This window comes from Convolutriloba macropyga, chromosome 14 (assembly GCF_964194025.1).
Source record: "Convolutriloba macropyga chromosome 14, txConMacr16.3, whole genome shotgun sequence".
Taxonomy (NCBI): Eukaryota; Metazoa; Xenacoelomorpha; order Acoela; family Convolutidae; genus Convolutriloba; species Convolutriloba macropyga.
The window spans coordinates 14,062,816-14,085,289 of NC_134481.1; the positions used below are offsets into that span (position 1 = coordinate 14,062,816).

Here is a 22,474-nt window from a genome sequence, read left to right on the forward strand (position 1 = left end):
ACTGATAATTTGGCTGATCATGCTGATAAAAATAAAAGATTTTTGGAAACTCTGGGGAAAAAGTGCCATGTAGTAACATTTTGAAAATCAGCTCAGTTTTTCCGCAACACGATGGCCCGCAAACAGCCATGAACAACCTGTCAGAAGTTGAAATTATTTTGTTCATAACTTGGGATTAGGAAGAGCGTACCCAACTGTGCACGAGAGTAGAGAAAACCAAAATGTTGATTCTTCGCAATCAAGTTTGAAAAAGACTAATTTGATCAGAGAAACAGTTATGAGAAATATTATTATTGAAATTTGTGTAAAATATACCACTTCTGATCGAGGTAATCTCGAATTACAGAACCTCCAAGACTGTCTTTCTTGGTGCTCGGCGTCGAAAACCAAGTCAGTTATACCTCCGCCCGAATCCAACTGATCTTCCGCTTGACTCATTTTAAAAATTTATTTGTGAAAAATGAATTGCAAACTTGTTACAAAATTATTCAGCGATATATATTTCATACAACACATATTCAGAGTCTTTGTCATCATTTCTGTAAGTGATTGTATAATTTGCATTTATTGAGTCTACTTTATCTCTGAAAACAATGGACTCTACATCGTTTTCTTTCACCCGCCGCTTGATTTCTTTGGGAAGTTTCTCATCGTCCAGAGACATCAGAATTGGTACTGCACGCTTGGGCATAGGTAAAGGGGTTAGTTTCAGTCTTTGCATTTCCTCTTGTATAGACATGGTACAATTGAAAGTATTCCACAAGAGAAAGATATTTCTTAAAAGCTTCTATTTCAGCGCCACCACACACAATCTGCTGTTTTCTCAGAATTGTTTGTCCACGAGAGTCAATTCTTTCCTCCTTGACTAGTGTTACAGTCAATTGATTGTCGGGCGCTATGCAACTGTAGACTGTCAAACTTGGAGATAAACTCACTTGAAGCAGTGATGGATTTGTCTTCTCTGGACGTCGATTCATTCATCAACCAGTGATAGAACAACAGGGCTTTCTTCCTCGCGCAATGCCTGCTCTTCTGTCTTTTTGGGCAACTCAGTGCATGTAGGTTGCAAACAGGAGTTTCTCGATACAACTTCAAATGTTCAACTTTTGGACAAGACAATATCGCTAAATTTATTACTTTTTTTTGAAGTAGTTCCGTGAGAGTACTTGTTTTCTCTTTGCCCTTGGCGTAAAATACCGCTAATGGAAATCGAAAAATAATGCTGTCTATGATTTGTTGCAAATAGCAGTAAGGATATTCTCCGGTTTCCCAGAGGAGACCGTGCAAAAACTTAGAAACCCACTGGTAAGACTTTTGATCACTTGACGAGAGCGTTCTGTATGAATTGGGAGGTAGAAAAGAAATTAAGTCGATAAAGTTCTCAGTAGCAATAGCAAGTTCTTTAACTATGAAGCCAGATTTATTCCGAAAACCTTCAAAGTCCAGAACAACCGCTCGTGATTTCAGCATTCCAACATACTGAACAATCGTCCTTTGAAAGTTTTCACGTAAAGACAAAATGCAAGGCCGGTCACGTGACCAAGATACTCGTTTGTTACTGGACAAGGTAAAACGTATGAGTAACCCGGTCCTTTTTCGCTAAACTCATAAACGAAACCCGCAGCGTCATGAAGAATAGCATGCAATCTCAAAATTTTGAAAGATTTGAAATATTTTTCCAGCGACGAATTATCAATACCAATTATTCCCCCATAGGGACGAAGTTTAAGAGCAATGTCAAGATCAATGTTGGGATCCAATTGCAAACAAGTTGCTAAAAAGTACACAAATCTTTCTCCATAATCAGGAAAATTTTCTTTCAAAAATAAATAGTTTTCGTGAATACTTTTTATGTCTACCGTCGCAATCGTTGATGCCATTCCCTTCACCAAAGTTTTTCAAAATGAATTTATTTTTTCCTTACTTGCCTCCCCAATTGTTTTGTCCTCGCGCTTCACTCTTCCCCCATATTGTTTCCGTACATGTAAATACATTAACTTTTTTCACCATGCAAATAATCCATACGATATTATCCCATGTAATAATCCATACGCCATAAAACTAAATTTAGACTATCCGCATGCATACCCTATTATCCCATGGCTAAGGATCATTCCATATTATCCACATGCAAATCTATACCCTATTATCCCCATGCAAATCTGTACCCTATTATCCTCATGCAAATCTATACCCTATTATCCCCACGCAAATCTATACCCTATTATACCCATGGCATGATAACCCCCCCCCTTTCCCAGTGCTCCCTATATTTACTACTACCGATTGATCAAATTGAATTTCCTCCCCTTCTCGATGTATTCCGAACTCCACAACCTACTCTTCCTGAGAGAGTGAAAACACTATATTATTTTTATAGAGATAGATGTCGCTACACATAAAATTAGTGTAATTGATGTTTGTAAATTTCAAAAAAATTTTATTGAAGTTTAAATGGTCACAGGTCATTTGAAGCGGAAGTAACGCCATGTGCTACTTGTTTGGACACAAACTGCTGTTGACTCGTCTATCAAAAGTTTTCGATCGCTTTTTTAATCCGTGTAAACTTACATTTGTTTCTCTCTGATACAGTGGTAGTGAGTTCTACTTCAACGATACATGATTAAAGAACGATTTAGAGGATCAAACGGATAAAACATTTCCTTCAAAAATTATTTGGTTAGCGCGCTTGTTAATCCTATAGCTGGCCAAAGATATTTGAAGCTGTTGTGAAATGCGCTTTTCATATTCCTAATGTATTGGAAGGAGTACGTTAAAGTTTCCGACTCATCCAGCTGTCCTGTACGGTTTACTTGACGACTTGATACTAGAAAAAAGAATCTACACTTCAGAGACCACTTCAAGTGATTCGCCAAAGAATGCATCAAAATTGAACTAATTTGAATGAGACAAGAAAAAGAGTACTCTAATAACTAATGAAACGTGCAAAAAAACATGAGTTGGGCTGTGGTTGGAAGTCTTTGTTGTACAGTAGTTTTGATACCACAGGCCATATTTTTCAGAACTTTCTTCATTTGTGATTGAAAACAAAGTTAACTGTCAATGTTAGCACCTTTATAATTACACTGGTTTGACTTTTTACTATTGCTGCTGCTAAAACTGCAGTCCCAGAATCATTGAGCCTGTTATTCTTTTGCGCGCAAACGTATTATACTCAGTTATTGGCATTCGAATTTAACTTATTGATACAAAAGTAATTCTCCAGGTTGTAATATTTTGTAATATATTGGAGCATTTGTGACTGCAGAACAAAAAACTGTCATCCGTAAATGAAGCCTAACAGATTTACTTACCTGCTCTGGGAGGTTTATCATATACAAGTTCAAAAGAAGTGTTTTAAAATATTTCCACTGAGGAACACCTTGCTTTAGCCCAATCCAATTTGACACATATCCATTAACACAAGCGCGTTGTATGCGATCCATAATAAAACTTTTTATGAACTAAGTGGAAACTTAGTCCATAGGGTATGTTTTTGAAGAGCGACTTCTTGTTTAAATTTCTAGTACTGGATTTGAGGTGCAAATCCACTGTAAAATGTATAGCTTGAGATTACAGCTTTCAAGATCTCTGCGGAATAGTATTACAGGTCCAACTCTATTATCTAGTTAGTAAATGCTGACGCAATTCCATTGACAAACTATTCTCAGTCCAACACGGGAGAGTTTGACAGGCAACTGAATTTAAAAATAAATTGAGGAAGAATGAAATTTCTGGTATCAACAAAATTGGGACGCATGAACATATCTAACATATCTGAACAAATAACTTTTTGATCGCAGGTAAAAATAACCTCAGTGAATAAGTTAAATTATCGAATGAACACGATGGTTTATGAGAATCCAAAAGTTAGTACACTTTTTCAATCATTTAATATGTATATATCACAAACTGTAATACAGAAATTGAAAAGTTTAGAGATTGTAAATTGAAACACTCTGCAATTGTTTGTCGTCAACAAGCATATCACCGAAGGAATTTTTCACTGCCGTCAAATTTACAGCTTGCATATGTGCCCCCTTCTATTATTAATAAAATTCCCGTGATTTTTAGTAGTACCAAGGGATAGGAAACAGTTTCGTGAGATATTCTCCTGTTTTTTTTGTTCAATTTATTGGACAATTTGTATTGAAACTTACTGCATAGTGATCAAATTTCTGGCTACGAATTCAAATTAAAATCTCATTCGCTGTTTGCAGTTCACGCGGTAAACTTTATCATTCCTCCTCTAACCACGTTTAATTTAAAAGTTTTGGAGTTCTTTTCATTAAAAAAACTTTTCTTTTTAAGGGGTTCAAGCTTTATAACTGCACTTGATAGAATTTAAACAGACATATTAAACATATATTTCTCAAACCAAAGTCATATATTTTGAAAAATGGCAAAGCTAGTTACTTGAGGCTGTTGATGAAAGGCACTTTTCATGTTCCTAAAGTATTAGAAATATTACGTTAAAGTTCCGAACTCAATCAGCTGTCTTGGACGGTTTATTTGACGACCTGATACCAGAACAAAAAAACTCTGCACTTGAGAGCCCACTTCAACTGTTTCGGTAAAGTAAGCATTAAAATTGAACTGATTTGAATGAGACATAAAACAGAGTACTCTAATGACCAATGAAACACGCGAAAAAAGCATGAATAATACTTTACTTGGATATCTTTGTTGCACGGTTTCAATAGTTTTGATACCAACAGCTATATTTTTTAGAAGTTTTTTCACTTGTTTTTGAAAACAAAGCTAACTGTCTATGCTAACATCTAAATGTTTACACTGGTTTGATTTTTTACTATTACTGTTCCAATAATTGCAGTCTCAGATTCAATGAGCCTGTTATCCTTTTACGCGCAAACGTAAAATACTCAGTTTTTGGCTTTCAAGTTTAACCTATTGATACTAAAGTAATTTCCCAAGTTTTGATATTTTGCTGCAACGATTTTAAATATTGGAGGAATTGTGACTACAGAACAAAAAACAGTCTTCCGTAATTGAAGCCTACCAGATTCACTTACTTGCTCTGGGAGGTCAATCATATAAAAGTTCACAAGAAGTGTTTTCAAAAATGTCCCTCGAAGAACATCTTGCTTTAGTTCAATCCAATTTGACACATATCCCTTAACACAAACGCGTTGTATGCGATCCGTAAGAAAACATTTTATGAACTGTGTGAAATCTTAGTCCGTAGGGTATGTAATTGAAGAGCGACTTCTTGTTTAAGTTTCTAGAACTGGAATCGTTTAGTTTGTTTGGAATGTTTAGTGGAATGTTTAGAAATGTATAGTTTGAGATTACAGCCTTCAAGTTTTCTGTGGATTAGTATTACAAGTCCAACTCAATTATCTATTTAGGGAAAGCTGACGCGATTCCAGTGACGAACTTTTGTCAGTCTGAATGTGCAGAGTTTGGAGAGCAACTGAATTTAAGAATAAATTGAGGAAGAATGAAATTTCTGGTATCAACAAAATTGGGACGCATGAACATATCTAACATATCTGAACAAATAACTTTTTAATCGCAGGTAAAAATTACCTCAGTGAATAAGTTAAATTATCGAATGAACACGATGGTTTATGAGAATCAATAAGTTAGTACATTTTTTCAATCATTTAATAGGTATATATATCACAAACTGTAATACAGAAATTGAAAAGTTTTGAGATTGTAAATTGAAACACTCTGCAATTGTTTGTCGTCAACAATCATATCACCGAAAGAATTTTTCACTGCCGTCAAATTTACAGCTTGCATATGTGCCCCCAAACATTATTAATAAATTTCCCGTGATTTTTAGCAGTACCAAGGGATAGGAAACAGTTTCGTGAGATATTTTCCTGTTTTTTGTTCATTTTATTGGACAATTTGTATTGAAACTTACTGCATAGTGATCAAATTTCTGGCAACGAATTCAAACTAAAAATCTCATTCGCTGTTTGAAGTTCACGCGGTAAAATTTTGCATTCCTTCTCTAACCACGTTTAATTTAAAAGTTTTGGAGTTTTTTTCATTAAAAAACTTTTTAAGGGGTTCATGTTTTTTCACTGCACTGATAGAATTTAAACAAACATATTAAACATATAATTGTCAATCCAAAAGTCATATACTTTGAACCATGGCAACGCTAGGTCTTTGAAGCTGTTGATGAGAGGCGTTTTTCATATTCATAAGGTATTGGAAATACTACGTTAAAGTTTTGAACTCAATCAGTTGTTTTGTACGGTTTATTTGACGACTTGATACTGGAACAAAAAAATCTATCCTTCATTGCCCACTCCATCACCAAAAATGAACTGCTTTGAAAGAGAAACAAAACAGAGTACTCTAATGACTGATAGAAAGTGCGAAAAAAACATGAGTAATACTGTGGTCGGAAATCTATGTTGTACAGTTTCAATAGTTTTTATACCAATAGCAAAATTTTTTAGAACTTTTTCACTAGTGTTTGCAAACAAAGATAACAGTCTATGTTAACATCTAAATGTTTACACTGGTCTGATTGTTTACTAATACTATTCCAACAACTGCAATCTCAGAATCATTGAGCCTGTTTTCTTTTTGCGCGCAAACGTAACGTACTCAGTTCTTGGCTTTCAAGTTTAACTTATTGATACAAAAATGTTTTTCTAAATTGTAAAATTTTTCATCACCGAGTTGAAATATTGGAGGATTTTTGACAACAGAACGAAGAATAGTCTTCCGTGAGTGAAGCCTTCCAGATTCACTTACTTGCTCTGGGAGTTCAACCATATACAATTCAAATGAAGTGGTCCTAAAACTGTCGTTTGAGGAACACCTTGCTTCAGCTCAATCCAATTTGACACAACTCCATTAACACAAGCGATTCATAAGAAAACATTTAATAAACTGTGTGATACTTCAGTCCGCCAGGCATGTAATTGGGGAGCGACTTCTTGTCTAAGTTTCTAGTACTGGATTCGGGGTGTGAATCCACTTTAAAATGTATAGCTTGAGATTACAGCTTTCAAAATTTCTGTGGAGTAGTATTACAAGTCCAACTCTATTATTTAGTTAGGAAATGCAGTCCACTGACAATCTATTTTCAGTCTAAAATAGGAGAAGTTGAAGAGCAACTGATTTTAGGAATAAATTGAAGAAGGATGAAATTACTCGGATCAACAAAAGTGGGACGCATGAACATATATGAAAAAATGACTTTTTAGTCGGAGGTGTAACTTACATCAGTGAATAACTAAATTTTTACTGATGAACAACATGATTCATGAGAATCAATAGTTTCGTACATGTTTTCAATCATCTAATACGTATATATCACAAACTATAATGCCGAAGTTGAAAAGTTTAGAGCTTGTAAATTCTTCAAAAAGATTTGATGCGATATTGAGTCAAGGCTTTAGATAAATTGAGCAAAACGGCATGAATGGTATTACCATTATCAATTTCATCTCGGACTGATTCAATGAAAAATTTAGAAGCATCTTGCGTTGCTAATTGAAGCAGTGATAGTAATTTTTACTCCCAATATAACGTGTCATTTTTTGTGCAAGTTTTTTTGTAATATTTTAGAAAAAAGTGGTTATCTATATAAAACCATGGTTTACAGGGTCCGTGATGTCACCTTTTCAAGAGATTAGTGTTATGACGGCACTTTTGAGCAACGTAGGAAAAACACAATCATTGAGGCATTGATTTAAAATGAATGTCTGGTGGGGGGGCTAATATTGCTTACCCCCAATAACAGCACAAGCGGGTATTTTGCAGGGACTGGTGGGTTATGTGGGATTTAATTTTCTGGTGATATCAATTAAGTCTTTTCTTGATATTGGCCAAGAATCAAATGACGAGTCGCCAACTTCGAAACACGGTGTTTTTTCTCATTTTTTAAGCACAATTACTGCCTTAGTTTTGAGAATACAACAATGTACCACTCTGCAATTGTTTATCGTCAACAATCATATCACCAAAGGAATTTTTCACTGCAATAAAAGTTACAACTTGCTTATGTGCCACCTAACATTATTGATAAAGCTCCCTTTATCTTTATTCAAAAGCATTTTTGAGCTTTCTGTTGTTTAAAACATTGCACCGGTTATGGACCTACAATGAGTTGTAATTCGAATAATCAAACAGCTTTTAATCCTAACTTTCTCCGGGAGAGAGTTTCAGGAGGACAAGAAGCATTTCACCATCCGCTTTCTTTTTTGAATTTATGCCATTTCTATCACATCTAAATAGTTCATGAGTATTGCGAGCTACATTCCATAAAGACGTTTTTTTCAACATCTGCTGTCAACCAACTTTCTGATATATCCCCAATAGTATTCTTTTTCATGTCACTAACAAAAACTACAGTTGCATACGTTTTTTGATATAATTTGAAATTTCATATGAGCACCGCGTAAATTTTGTTTATATTTCCCAAAAACTTTGAAACAGATATTCTATTCATTTTCAGGGCGTGAATTTGATTTTGCTCGACGTCGCCATAGCGGTTCAAGAATAATTCAGTATGCAGGAGAAATGTAAATGCGCAAACTGATGCGTCAGATATCCCAATGGTTCTAATAGCAAACATTTTTTATTATCTTACAAACATCAGATAATAGCTCAATATCCCGCTTTTGGATTTTATACAGATTTTCGAACATAATCTTTTCATTTTCTAGCCTAGAGAAAATATTTTTTCTTTAACAGTAAGAAGATTATCAGCAATTTCCCTCTTCCTCATTTCACTGGTTATCTTGACATGAATTGGGATCAAATTGTCATTAAAAATATGTTAGGAATTTTGAATTTCACGCGTTTTTTTCATCAACTGATGTTTAGTATCTTGTCTGACCAATTTGGCAATTATCGGCTTTGGGCCTTTAGCTCCATATTGTTAGCGATGACATGTAGTAACATCATTTGAAGTGATTACGCCACTGGCCTTCTCATCTACACTGACAACCTTAGCAAAGACATCATCATCTGGCTACTCATCCACAGCAAAGATAAGCACACTTTTCCTACAACCGTACAGCTCAATGTTGTCAGCCTCTTTGAAAAATGAGGTAGACTGTTAAGACTGACACAGCAATGTCCTTCGCTTTTTACCAAATGTTTAGGCTTTGGGTTCTTAAATTCCGAAAAATTGTTTTTCATTTGTAGGACAAAATTCGTGTTGGAGTTGGTAGTTCCAGTGAATAAAATTGTCATGACTGTATTTTCCATCCGAATCTCGGAATTCTTCCCGACTGATAATTCCTTTACTTTTATGGCGAATTGTTTGAGCATTTGCCAAGAATTGTTCGAGCATGTTTTACGTCTGATGTGTAGAAAAGGCTGCGATGCGGGTTTTCATCACTTACCATTAAGTTAGTATTCATCGACCACTGATATATCTCTCCCATGAATTTCTTCAGTGTTTCTCCATACTGTTGAAAATTGCCTTCTTCTAATTTGTCAACATTTGGGTACAGCGTGTTGCATGCTGCGGTTGTATAACTATGATACAAAATTTTTGTAATAGGGTCCGTATATCTAATAGAAGAAACGTTCTGACCCTCTACTAACAAAGGAACTTCTTCTGTTTAAAGAGGTTTAGTTATTGTTGCTACCAGATTGCACATTTATGAACATATAACACATATCCTGCTCTTTCAACGTGATTTCCTTTCTCGAAGAGCGTTACTGATGGATTAACAATGTTTTTTGATATGTCAATCATTGTTTGAATTTTCAGTTGTTGAATCTCGCATTGGAGCGTTCCAATTTTCATTTAAAAATTTCCCTCTCTTTGAGAAGTTCGACATTAAAGGTGTCAACAATGCTTGAAAGAAACATTTCCACGTTTAATTTAAGATTACCAGTTTTCAGTTCTGAACCTCCTCGGAGTAAAAACCTGCTTGTTTTCACCTGCTGTCCACACAAACTAATCGCTTCGTCCCTCTAAGATTTCTAATGCAAAGTCTTCATATTTGTTTTTGTGTAAAACTTTTCCGCTGAAAAAATTGGTCTTGTTGTTACCAAAAATTTTTGTCGTTTGACATGTTTGCTCACCTTGAATTTTGTTATCCCCGAAATTTGTTATCACGGTTTTTACTGTGATATAGAGCATAGATCTTTGTTGATACGATATTTTCAAAATCATAACCGTATATTTTGATACAAGGTGATGGAGAAGCAAAAATGGCTAGCATTGCCAGATATAAACATAGTGATACTATGCTCCGGACGAACTCGCCTTTATCCTCCGGACGAACTCGCCTCTCATCTGCTGCTAAACCTTGTAGCCAGTTTTGGTGCCTTGTTATTACTATTAATCTTTTCATCAGTTCTTTTTGTTTCATTACTAGATTCTTGTGGCTCTTTTTCTTGTTTTGGAATTTCTGTTTCTGCTGCTTTTTTTCCAGTGTACTCTGTAGGTTTTAAGAAATTGCACCTCCTCCCTCGGCAACATTTTTGCCTTCTCTTGCCCTTTAGAGGTTTCTTGCTCTGATTCTTTAGCTTCATTCTCAGACGTGTCATTTGTAACATTAAGTGAATTGTTAGAATCCTCAGCTACGGATTAATTTTCAGTGTTTAGATTGCTTTCAACGTCTGTAGATGATTCTATTTCAATTATATCATCATCGTCTGACCTGTTCAAATCGGTTTTCTTCTGCTCCTTAATTGTTGTTTTTCATTTCGCCTGAGGCTCAGGTGTGACTGGTTTTTTTCATGTTTTATATTTTCTCGGTCGGTAATAATAGCTTTCCTTGTCTTTTTATCTTCTACCTTGAAATTGAAATCGTTTATAATTTCAACTATTATGTCTGGTCCTCAAAAAAAAATAGTAAATTTTCTTTTTTCTCCTTTTTTAACCGTTGGGTTGAAAACTAACACTTCTTCGCCCAATTTTATAGCTCGGTCCATACCTACTGCAATCATAATAGGTCTTCTGGCGTTCTTCTTTGACCTCAATATATTCTCGCAATAACTGATGTGTTTCCTGTAGTTTCTGTTTCATTGTGGAAACATAGTCACCTGGTGTTGCATATATTGCGTTCTGTGGAGTGCTATAGATGCAGTGTACAGGTATCAACAGTGGCAAACCCAGTACCGCATACGCTGCGCTCTATTTTGTTACACAATTGATTGTTCATCGCTTAAAGTAGAAATTTGGTCCACTCATGTTGATATTGTCCTATGTATTTGGAGAGACAATTCTTCTATTGTCCGATTTTTTCTCTCAATCACCGCGTTCCCTTGCGGGTGGTAAGACGTTGTTGATGTCCTCTGAGTTCCTAAATTACTGCAAGGACTACAAAATAATTTTGACTTAAAGTTCGACCCTTGGTCACTGTGTAGGTTGACTGGACAGCCGAACCTCACTATCCAGTGTTCAACAAACGCTCTTGACACGGTTTTTGCCTCTTGATTGGGTAAAGCTACGGCTTCTTATCACTTACTGAATTGATCACCGATAAGCAAAATGTACTTGTTTTCCTGAGACTCGGGAAGTGGACCCATGATACTAAGAGATACTTGCCAAAATGGATGACTAGTTTTCCTTTTTGTGAGTGAATGACGATGTTTCTGCTTAGTGCCTATCGTTTTTAGGTACACGTAACCGCTTTCTATACAGGTTCTTACGTCACTTCTCATGCACGGCCAATAAAACCATTCACAAGCCCTTTAGTATGTTTTCTCAATATCAAAGTGGTCTGCGCTAGGAGAGTCATACAACAGCTCAAGCACAATGGACATTCTCTCCCATGGTAAAAGCATTTGGTAAACCGTCTCAAAGTTTGGTTTTGTTTGGTGTTTACAGTATAAAATCCCGTCTTTGAGACAAAGATTTGTATACTGAACCCAGTATTTCCAAAACTCCTTTGATGCTCAATTTTTGTTTTGCCTTGGTTCCGGTCTTTTTTTGTTTGGTACCCAGGAGAATACTTCTTTGAGTTGTTATTCATTTTGCTCTAAATCTTGCAGTTTTACTCTCTGCACTTTTTGTAACTGCCAACCGAGACTACCACTATTGGTACTGTATTGCTCTGCGTCCATCACAATATTGAAAACAAAAGCTGTTTGTTCATCGTCTTCTGTGTTTATGCGCGACAAGAAAGTCAGCAAGTGGGTTTTTTTTGCCTGCTCTTTGCTTGATATCAAATTTAAATTGCCCAAAACCTCTATCCATCTTGCAACCATACCGTCTGGTTCTTTAAAACTTTAGATCCAGACAAAAACAAGACCGTTATAATTAAAAAGTGCTGATCAAGTAAATAGTTTATAAAATTTTGAGTAAAATGATTGGTTGCAAATAATTCCCGCTTAGTGGCTGAATAATTTCGCTGACTCTTAGTCAGAGTTTTGCTAGCAAATGCAATAACTCTATCCTCCGTTCCTTGCTTTTGGGTAAAAATTGCTCGAAATCTTGTCGAGGAAGCATCCGTAGTAAATGTATACGGATCCCTATCAATTGGATATCCTAAAACTGGGGCGTCCAAAAGCTTTTTTTATCTCGGTTACCGCATTTTTGCACTCTCTGCTTAATTCAAATTTTTTTCACTTTTTCAATAAACTGTAAAGAAGTTCTGCTGTTTTTCCGAAACTCGGAATCAATTTTCGATAATAACCCACAAGACCTTGAAACGCCCTGACGTCTTTCAGGGATTATGGTTCTTTCATTCCTTCTACTGCTCTTACTTTTTTGGGATCGACCTCCACTCTGCTCTCGGATATAATGAGGCCCCAAGAAGTTGACTCGTTTTTTGAAAAAATTGCATTATGATCCCTTAATCTTTACTCCATTCTCCGCTAAACGTTTGAAAACCAGTTCTAATCGTTTCAGATTTTCGTCGAAATTTCTTCCAAAAACGAAAACGTCATCTAGATACACTAGAGCCATTTCGTAAGAAAAGCCAGAAAGAATTAACTCCATTATGTTTTGAAAAGCACCCGGAGCAGACGCTAGTCCCATAGGGAGTCTTTTCCACTTATACAGGCCTAGAGTCGTTATAGAAGCTGTTAAAATCTGACTCTTTTCCTCGATCACCATCTGAAATTATCCTGACAAGAGATCTATGTTCAAGAAGGACAAGATTCCCACCAGTGAATCAATAGCCTCAATAATTCGTTGTAAAGGCCAGCAAGTTTTTTCTATTTTTTCGTTCAGACCACGATAGTCTACAACGAAGCGATAGGTTCTATCCGTTATTGGTACAAGTAATGATGGTGCTGCCCAGTCGGAATGTGTTGGTTCGACTAAGTTGTCTCGATCTCAGTCTTCAACAACTTTTTCATCGCTTTTCTTTTCTCAAAGCTCATGCTGCCGTGTGTACGTCTGAATGGCACAGTATCCTTTTTAATTTTATTTTACGATAAATTTGGTCGCAAAATCCCATATCATGTGAGTTTTGCAAAAATAATACTTCATATATTGTGCAAAGTGAACTCACTTTTGTCATTTCCTCACCAGACAAGCCCAGTGAACTTTCGTTCACATGCTTTTCACAATCAAATTCATCTCTATGTTTTTTATTGTCAGAGTTTTTTGTTGTTTTCTTGAAATTTTTTCACCGTTTTTTGCACATGCGATTCTCGCATTTTTGTAAACTTTCTTTGGTTCTAATGTAAGGTCCAGAACTCAAACCCATCCGACATCATCAATCATGTCATTCAGCGATCTCGCTGTTAATAAATGTGATCTGTCTTCAAACTCTTTCATGGGTTCGACTATAATTTTTGTTTGCTGTGTTATGTTACCTTCTTCATCGACAATTTTGCATTTAAAGAAACCTTCGCAACGACGAAGTATTTCTTGATCCTCAACAGCAATTAAAAACCGATGCTTGTTACTTCGTTGAGATGAGGACAATTGCAATGTTTTCCCAATTTTCCCGCAAAAGTTTTGTTTTTCTGTGGGGTTTAATTTACAGTCAAATTTATATAAGAACTCAATGCCCAACAAATAAGGCGTTATCTCAAACTTGGTCACTAGAAACTCAACTTTTATCTCAGATGTAAGGTTTTGAAGTGGGACCTGAATAGCTGTTGACCCTTTTACGGATATTTTTTCATTGCTGGCAGCTATTTTTTTGCACACTCTGATCTGGCTCGGATCTCCCAGTTGCTGGTAAAGTGTGTCGCTTATTAAAATTACCCCTACTTCATCTGTCAGTTAAGGCCATTGTCAGTTTTTCTTTTATCATTATTTTGGCAAACAAGGCCTCCACTGGGCTGTTTCCGCCACGCAAATTTTTTACGTAGCTAGCTGAAAATGAAGCCCCGCCATCTTCAGTCAGTTATTGTTTAAATAGGGGCAATTTCAATTGAAATGAATTGGACTCCCACATTCAAATCACTTCTTGCATTCCTTAGATGAATAATTTCGCTGACCGCAACTGCAATATTTTACTCTCTACAAACTCACGCTTCCGTTCTCGCCTCCTGGTGTTGGCGATTGCGCTCTGCAGTTGTAATTGATTCGTCGACTATCAGCGCTGCTTCTGCTGTAGCTATTATAGTTTCTATTTCTAACTCCGGTTTCTCTTAAACTACGCTCACTTCCGCGCAGAATTTCTTTTGGCCTCGCTCCTTGCGATGAAAACTTTGATTACCTTGCCTAGTAGATTGGTTACTCTGAAGTGCTCGCTCTAAATCGTTAATCAAATTAACTAGTTGAGTGTTTTCATTCGACTGGATGGCAGAAACCCATGGCTGATTATCCTTTTCCTCAGTTCTCGTGACTGCTTCAATATGTAATACTCTTTCAAAAGCTTTCTATAAAGTCATATCCTCGTCACCCGAGTTCTTTCTCAGGTCGAGTCGCACCTGACTACTTTCTATGCCTTCGAGGAATCCCCTCAAAATGAGATGTTCTTTTATCTCATTAGAATCCTGAGGGTACGCTTTCAGGGCTAAAGTTTACAAATCAACCATAAAATATGTAAATTTTTCATCCGGTTGCTGGACTCTCCTGGCTAGCCTCCCCCGGAAAACTACAGGAATCTTATTGACAACTTATTTTTTTCTCCTAAAAAAATTCAAAAATCTCGAGGTTCAGTGATGTTTTTTAAGTCAAATTATGTCAAATTCCAATAGGCTTGATTTTGAACGCTATTTTATTGTCGAAAAAACATAAACGAACCGATTTACGGTTTTAGAAATTTTAGGGAATACTCACTTGAGAGTTCGAAGACGGCAGTGTTCCTTGTCGAATTCCGACACCAGTTCAAAATTTTTTTTCGGGTCGTGATGTTAAGACGTCAGGCTCGTGTCGAAAGTTGATTTTCAAACAAAAAAAAATAGATTTCTTTTAGAAATTAGTACAACGCTCAATATTTCAGGGTGGTGGTTTTCTGATTACTTTTAGTCTCTGTCGCCACTGTAGTAGCCGCCCGTTCGCAATACTCTATGTATTTGGCTAACTGAGCGTGGTTTAAATAGGGGCAATTTCTATTGAAATGAATTGGACTCCCACATTCAAATAAATTCTTGCATTCCTTAGATGCATGATTTCGCTGACCGCAACTGCAATATTTTACTCTCTAAAAACTCACCGCTTCCGTTCTTGCCTCCTGGTGTTGGCGATTGCGCTCTGCAGTTGTAATTGATTCGTCGATTATCAGCACTGCTTCTGCTGTAGCTATTATAGTTTCTATTTCTAACTCCGGTTTCTCTTAAACTACGCTCACTTCCACGCAGAAACTCTTTTGGCCTCTTTCTTGCGATGAAAACTTTTGATTACCTTGCCTACTAGATTGGTTAGTTTAAAGTGCTCGCTCTAAATCGTTAATCAAATTAACTAGTTGAGTGTTTTCATTCGACTGGATGGCAGAAACCAATGGCTCATTATCCTTTTCCTCAGTTCTCGTGACTGCTTCAATATGTAATGCTCTTTCAAAAGCTTTGTATAAAGTCATATCCGCGTCACCCGAGTTATTTCTCAGGTCGAGTCGCACCTGACTACTTTCTATACCTTCGAGGAATCCCCTCAAAATGAGATGTTCTTTTATCTCATTAGAATCCTGAGGGTACGCTTTCAGGGCTAAAGTTTACAAATCAACCATAAAATATGTAAAATTTTCACCCGGTTGCTGGACTCTCCTGGCTAGCCTCCCCCGGAAAACTACAGGTTTCTCATTATAATGTTCTCTGAAAGCTTTCAAAGTCTCATCATAGCTCTTCCTGGTGTCCTCCAAAAGTGTAAGATAGAAATCAATAGCCAACTTTTGTAGCCTTAACGCAAAATAACGCGGCCGCTCATCAATTTCAGTTTCGGCGCCGTTTACTGTTTCTTTATTTTGCCACATCTGAACTTGTGACCAGAGCTCAAAGTGTGTAACATAACTTTCAAAATCATTCGGAACCGTAAAAGGCTATGCTAACAGTGTTTTTGAGGAGTGCCGCGCCATCAGTGATTTATTTAAAAGCTGCTGTTTTTCAAATTAATTCAATAATTATGTTCGAAACCCGAATTAATTTTTGACACTCTAACTCAGCAGCTTTTGAATCTTATTGACAAGGCATTTTTTCTCTTAAAAAAATTAAAAAATCTCGAGGTTCAGTGATGTTTTTTAAGTCAAATTATGTCGAATTCCAATAGGCTTGATTTTGAACGCTATTTTATTGTCGAAAAAACATAAACGAACCGATTTACGATTTTAGAAATTTTAGGGAATACTCACTTGAGAGTTCGAAGACGGCAGTGTTCCTTGTCGAATTCCGACACCAGATCAAATTTTCTTTTTCGGGTCGTGATGTTAAGACGTCAGGCTCGTGTCGAAAGTTGATTTTCAAACAAAAAAAATAGATTTCTTTTAGAAATTAGTACAACGCTCAATTTTTCAGTGTGGTGGTTTTCTAATTACTTTTAATCTCTGTCGCCACTGTAGTAGCCGCCCATTCGCAATACTCTATGTATTTGGCTAATTGAGTGTGGTACTTGGTTAAAATACAACGTTAGTAGTTAAATTGTTAAGTAGATTAGGTGAAGTAAAGTTGATATAAATGGATTAACATTTAATAGAGTTGTTAGCTCTGATGGTAAGTTTGTTGTTCAATGCCTGAATTTAATCCTCGCATTGATCAGCAACCAATATCGGTTCTATTATCGTGATAAATTAACCAGTTCAACAAAGATATGTCAGTTTCGTTGATTTCGCTGGAAGCCCTAGCTTTGTCTAATCACAGGTCTATTTTCTTTTCTGACACCTATCAAACTTTTGTCAGCCATAAATCAGGTAATAAATCAAGTTTTAAACTGAATTTTTAACCTTGAAACCCAAGGTTTTTAGTATATCTTTTTTTATATACGTGTGACATTCACAAGACAGGTCCTCCACAGCAGAGCAACGCTATTTTTCTAGTTCCTGGACAACGCAGAACTACATAGGAATGACCTTGTGAAGTAACTTTTGGGAATGAGTGTTGTCTCCCACTCAATGAAATGATGCAGCCATTCCCATCAACCGCTGGATCAGTACACTCCACAAGATGAGTGCTGCCCTTCCCTTTCTTGCCCGAATTGGTTGCAGGGTTATTTCTACTGTGGCCCATCGTCTGATGTTTTAATTTCAGTTAATCTGAAGACATTGAACAGACGAGTCTATTCAATAAGTTTATCACAACAATTAGGATATCAGTTGAAAACGGAAACTGCGGACTAACTCGTCGAAACCAGCAGCTTGAATTAAATCAAACTCGTTAAAAAACCGATGGAAATTTTTGGATTAGGAAGACTAAACCGAGTAACATAATCCGAAAATTCGTGAACTATCAATTGCCAACAACAAAGCGAATACTAACAAAGATGAACACTGAATTTTTCCACAGAAGCTACAACGAACTTGAACCATATACATGGAGAATATTATGCTCATGTAAAAATTTTAATCCGTATGGGAAAATAAAGCCGTTTGTACAATGAGTGGACTGACGCCGCTGGAACTAACTTTTTCAAAATTCTTTCCTACTACCAACAAATTTTGGATCTGTTCTGCTAGCGCCCCCAGCCTTATATAGCCGTTAAATTTGCACCCCCCCCCCCCCCCAAAAAAAATCTAAGTTTTCGCGAATTGTGAGAAGGAAATTTGCTTTTCATTGAATCAAGAGTGTCTAGGTAGATTGAGGGGACTTTTAGAATAACTCCAAAAATGATCTACTACTGAAATTTTTATTGATGCTTACGTTATATGCAACAAATTTTGGTTCAATACGTAATACTTTCAAACCATAGCTGTGCTAGCTTTTTGTAAATGCACATTGCACATATATGTTCACGTATAAGATTACTTAGCCGTAACAATATGTTTACACGTTTATAAATGGGGGTTGCCTGACTAAACGGGGGGGGGGGCGCTAGCAGAAATGATCCCAAATTTTTTAGTCAGAAATTGAAATCCTAACTAAACTTGAAGGACTCGAATTCAGAAAAAAAAGGAACAAGTTGGATTCCACGGTCAAATCAATTTGGTTGCGATTGTTTGATCTGAATTAACATTCTACGTTCGGCGATGTACCATGAGTTGCACGTAGTATTTTTTATCGATTTTAATTGACGGTATAACGGCATGGAAATAGATACGCAAGCATCGATAATCACAAGACGACGTCTCGAACGGAACATATTCCAGTGTTTTCTACTCGGTGGCTACAAAAGTAAAAGCAAGAAGGTAATGACTAGATCGGTTTACCTGGCGAATCTCTTCAGTCGATATTTCGGTTCGGGCATTCACGATATTGCAAATATGAAGACACGATTGATGGCGTACAGGAACTTTTTCGGATCTTTTCCGTTTGTGCCCCCCTAGCTTAGTGGGCGCATATTATTTGCACCCCCTGACGCACGTGCCATATTTTTACATGATGATTGGGATCTATTCTGTTTCGGCCCCCAGTGTTTTTTATGACCCCAAGTTACAAATTATATGTTATATAGCACGTTACTATGTAAGAAAATAGCACGTGCGCCTGGGGTTCATAAAAAATATATGCTCACTAAGCTGGGGGGGGGGGGGGGGAGTTGGGACAGAATAGATCCGATGATTTACTATGCAATGGCATGTGCTCTGTAACTTAAAAATAATTATTATGTTATTGCGTCGGAGTATGTGCCGTCTTTTCTTTCTCAGATTGTTGCGCCATAGTGCGTGTTGCAGAGGGCCCTGGGCCTTCCATGCAGGGAAACACGAGCGAAACAAAACTTTATTTCCAAAGTTAGTTGTTGATATTTTAATTGCCTGGTGATATTTATATGCTTACTTGGCTTCTTTTGGACATGACTTGGCGTGGAAATCATTAACCTTTTTTAAATTATTTTTCGATTTCAGACAATTATGTCAGTTGCCTCGTCAGCATCAATGCAGAATTCTCCTGGCATTAATCAGTTGCTTGGAGCGGAACGCAAAGCTAAGCAAATAATCGAAGAGGCCAGACGCGAACGTCAAAGCCGCCTTAGGGCTGCCAAAGATGAGGCCAACGCTGAAATAAACCAATACAAAGCTGGCTGCGAAGCACAGATAGCTCAATGGAATCAAGGTGTCAAAGGGCAAGAAGCGTCTCTTCAACAGCAAATTGCGCAGCAAACTGGCGAAGTCTTGAGACGGGTTGACAATCAGATTGCTATGAACAGAGAAGCTACTATTATGTTTTTGATCCAGCAAGTTATAAATATTCAGCCTGAGCTGCATGAAAACTACGCGAGCGCTGGCAGAGATACAAGAGGAAAGAATGAGCAGAATCGATATCGCTAACGCAACTGCAATTTTGCATGAAAGTTTGACGTCTCGTCTGTGAAAGCAATATGCTGCTGCAATCTATTTATTTTCACTTCAGTATAAATGTAAATAATCTCATAACTAAAAATTAATCGGCTTGCACATTCACTGATTGTATATTCGTGCGACAGCTAGAACTAGTTTATATATTGGCCTGTCATTGTTCTGTAGAATTTTATTCAAATTTAAATTCAATTATCAAATGTTTTCAATGTTGTTCCAAGAGAGTTGATTCGTTACTGGAGAAATAATCCAAAGTTTATTCAAATTATCAAATACGCTGGCGAACAAAGGTGCCACATTTATGTTCCTGAGCCTCATTTCAATGATTTTTGATCGAAAAATTTGAGGATGAAATCCAGAGCTTTTTCTTCGAGAAAAGGCAAAGCATTCACGATAGCTTCCTGTATTCCATTATCTTGCGTCTGGGCGTCGCCTTGTTCGCTGAGATCAAAATATTCACTGTTTAGAATTAAAGATATCACACCTATTGCTGTATAAGCTGCTGCTGTGGGGACGGGTCCTAACGCAGGGAAAGCAACTTTAATCAATCCTTTTGCAACGGGGGCAAAACTTTTTCGACCGATGCTCCAGAGAGTCCTGAAAACAGGTTTGGCAACTCTTTTCACGGAACCTAGAAATGATCGCTTTTTGGATCGTTTTTTGGCGATTGGATTCTGAGCACCCTGAGAGTCGTCGTCAGAGTCAAAGCCGCCGGTTGCACCTCGGGGTTGTTGGTTGAGAAGACTGTCCGATCCTTGGACGTCGAATTCAGGAGGGCTATCTGAGTCACCATTGTCGTTGTCTGAGCACAGTATTTGGGTTTCTGGGGTAACTAACTCTTCGTGGTTACAGTTACGACACGTTATAGATATCAGATCTTGGTCAATCGGAATAATTTGAAATTCCTTCAAATTTTCATTACCACACGGTTGGCATTTGATTTGTTGCTAAGTGTAAACTGTTTCCGTCCTATGAAAGTATTGTAATTTGTACCTTTCAGTCTGTATATTGAAATACTCGACCTACTCTTATTTTTTGCAATTAATGAGCGATATTGTTTGCGATATGCCGCGTATATGTTCTGAGAACTTTGATCGAAATGCGGGAAGAGAGCGAAATATAGAATTTCAAATTAAAAAGAACAGACTAAGCTGTGACAACTTTTCATTAAATAAGCCAACTGTACAATTCTCTCCCAAAAGTTTTGAATAGTACTAACCGAAATGAACAAGAAATATTGGAAGAATTTATTGGAAGTTCTTTATCCCGAAATACTCAGAATTAATCCAGTGCATATGGAGATTTCTGTGTAGAAAATTTCTATGTGAAAAGTTGCAGCTTAATGAGCAAACCAATCAAACCTAGTTGAAACAAAAAATGGTTATTAAAATCCAGTAGCTTAAAATACTTACCACTACTAACACTTACTACTACCACCACTATCAATTATAAGCCTGGGATAATAAGGAAGGAAACAGTTCCTGAATTTGCTCCAAGTCAAAATTTGCGCCCAGAAAGTCAAAATTGTCCAAGGGTGGTAATTTGAAAATGTAAACCGGGTAATCACAGGCAGAGCACAAAATTCTGTTTTTGTCTCGATGGAAAGATGTGAATTTCGACTGACACTCTTCACAATACGCTGGAAATAGCTTGTGATTGTTCGGGCACCAAACAAAATCGTTGTCCTCGTAAACAAATTCTGGATAGGCGTTGACATCAAAGCTTTTTGAATGAAAGTCGCACTTTTGGCAGCATATAAAAGCAGTGCATTTTTGATTGTGCTCGTATTTTTGTTCAAAATCTGACATGATTAAAGCTTACAGTAGTATGGTTTGAGAAAGCTATCAGAAGTAAACGAAAAGCGTAGAGTGAGCAAAGTAGTATGTAAAATAAGTATTAGAATCAGATAAAATTGAAAAGATTTAATAAAAATAAAATGTCGACATATTGCGCGTTTCCGTGAAAAAAAACTGGCGGCTAACTTTTCAAGCCAGTTATGCAAAACGTCTTGAGCAGTGAATAATTTGTTTGCCTATTAACCGAACGAATATGTATTTTGTGTGTCATATACCTACAGTTTCACAGAAAATGCTATATTTCAGGTTCTCCTGAAATTCGTTTGTAGTGTGTACTGATGGATAATTTTGTTGTAGTTTTACAAAAGTACAAGTGAACAAATGCTTTTAAAATGTGATACATTTCTCACAAACAATATTGCTCGTGCTAGTCTGTCTGGTGTAGCGCAGTCCACCTTGGGTGAACGTGAAAGAAATATATGACGACATTGTTGTGAGTTCTGAAATGAGGTATAAAAATGCAATCAAGACAGACTATTTAAGGCAACAAAATTGATATTAATGTTTTACTAACTTCGATGACAAATTCGACTTTTTGATTTGTTTCTGAGTCAATTTTTCAGCGTTTTTGTTTTTAGTTTGATTGTGGTGAAAATTATTTGTATTTCGTCTTACGCAAACTGCTGTCAAATTTCTGTAGCGTTTATTGAAGCCTTTAAAAGTTAAAAAAGTAATATTTCTAGCATTTCTCGTACACATTTATGGATAAGTTTTTTTCCATTCTTTGTATAAGCAACTTCGACGATAATTGTTCTATTACTGTGTATCATTTCCAGCTTTCTAATTTAGTTGTAGAATTAAGATTTGTCGGCATTGGCTGAAATTTACTGAAAAGGCTGTTCAAATGTTTGCAGATAATTTCAGTTCACGTAT

The 22,474-nt window shown here is 36.7% G+C and overlaps 3 protein-coding genes across 3 annotated transcripts in view; 2 read left to right on the plus strand and 1 right to left on the minus strand.

Annotated features, from left to right (window-relative positions):
• LOC142353366 (kinesin-II 95 kDa subunit-like) overlaps nt 1-22,474 on the plus strand; it is a 437,531-nt gene that overhangs the window by 184,975 nt on the left and 230,082 nt on the right. The window lies entirely within an intron of this gene.
• LOC142353080 (uncharacterized) lies at nt 19,297-19,945 on the plus strand. The gene has a single exon (XM_075405276.1). The coding sequence runs from the start codon at nt 19,302-19,304 to the stop codon at nt 19,716-19,718; it is 417 nt and encodes a 138-aa protein (XP_075261391.1). The 5' UTR covers nt 19,297-19,301; the 3' UTR covers nt 19,719-19,945.
• Nucleotides 19,916-22,016, minus strand: LOC142352858 (uncharacterized). Its single transcript, XM_075405013.1, has 2 exons — nt 21,200-22,016; nt 19,916-20,692 (listed from the first exon to the last, which is right to left on the minus strand). Exons 1-2 carry the CDS (start codon nt 21,551-21,553, stop codon nt 20,060-20,062), a joined length of 987 nt encoding a protein of 328 aa, XP_075261128.1. The 5' UTR covers nt 21,554-22,016; the 3' UTR covers nt 19,916-20,059.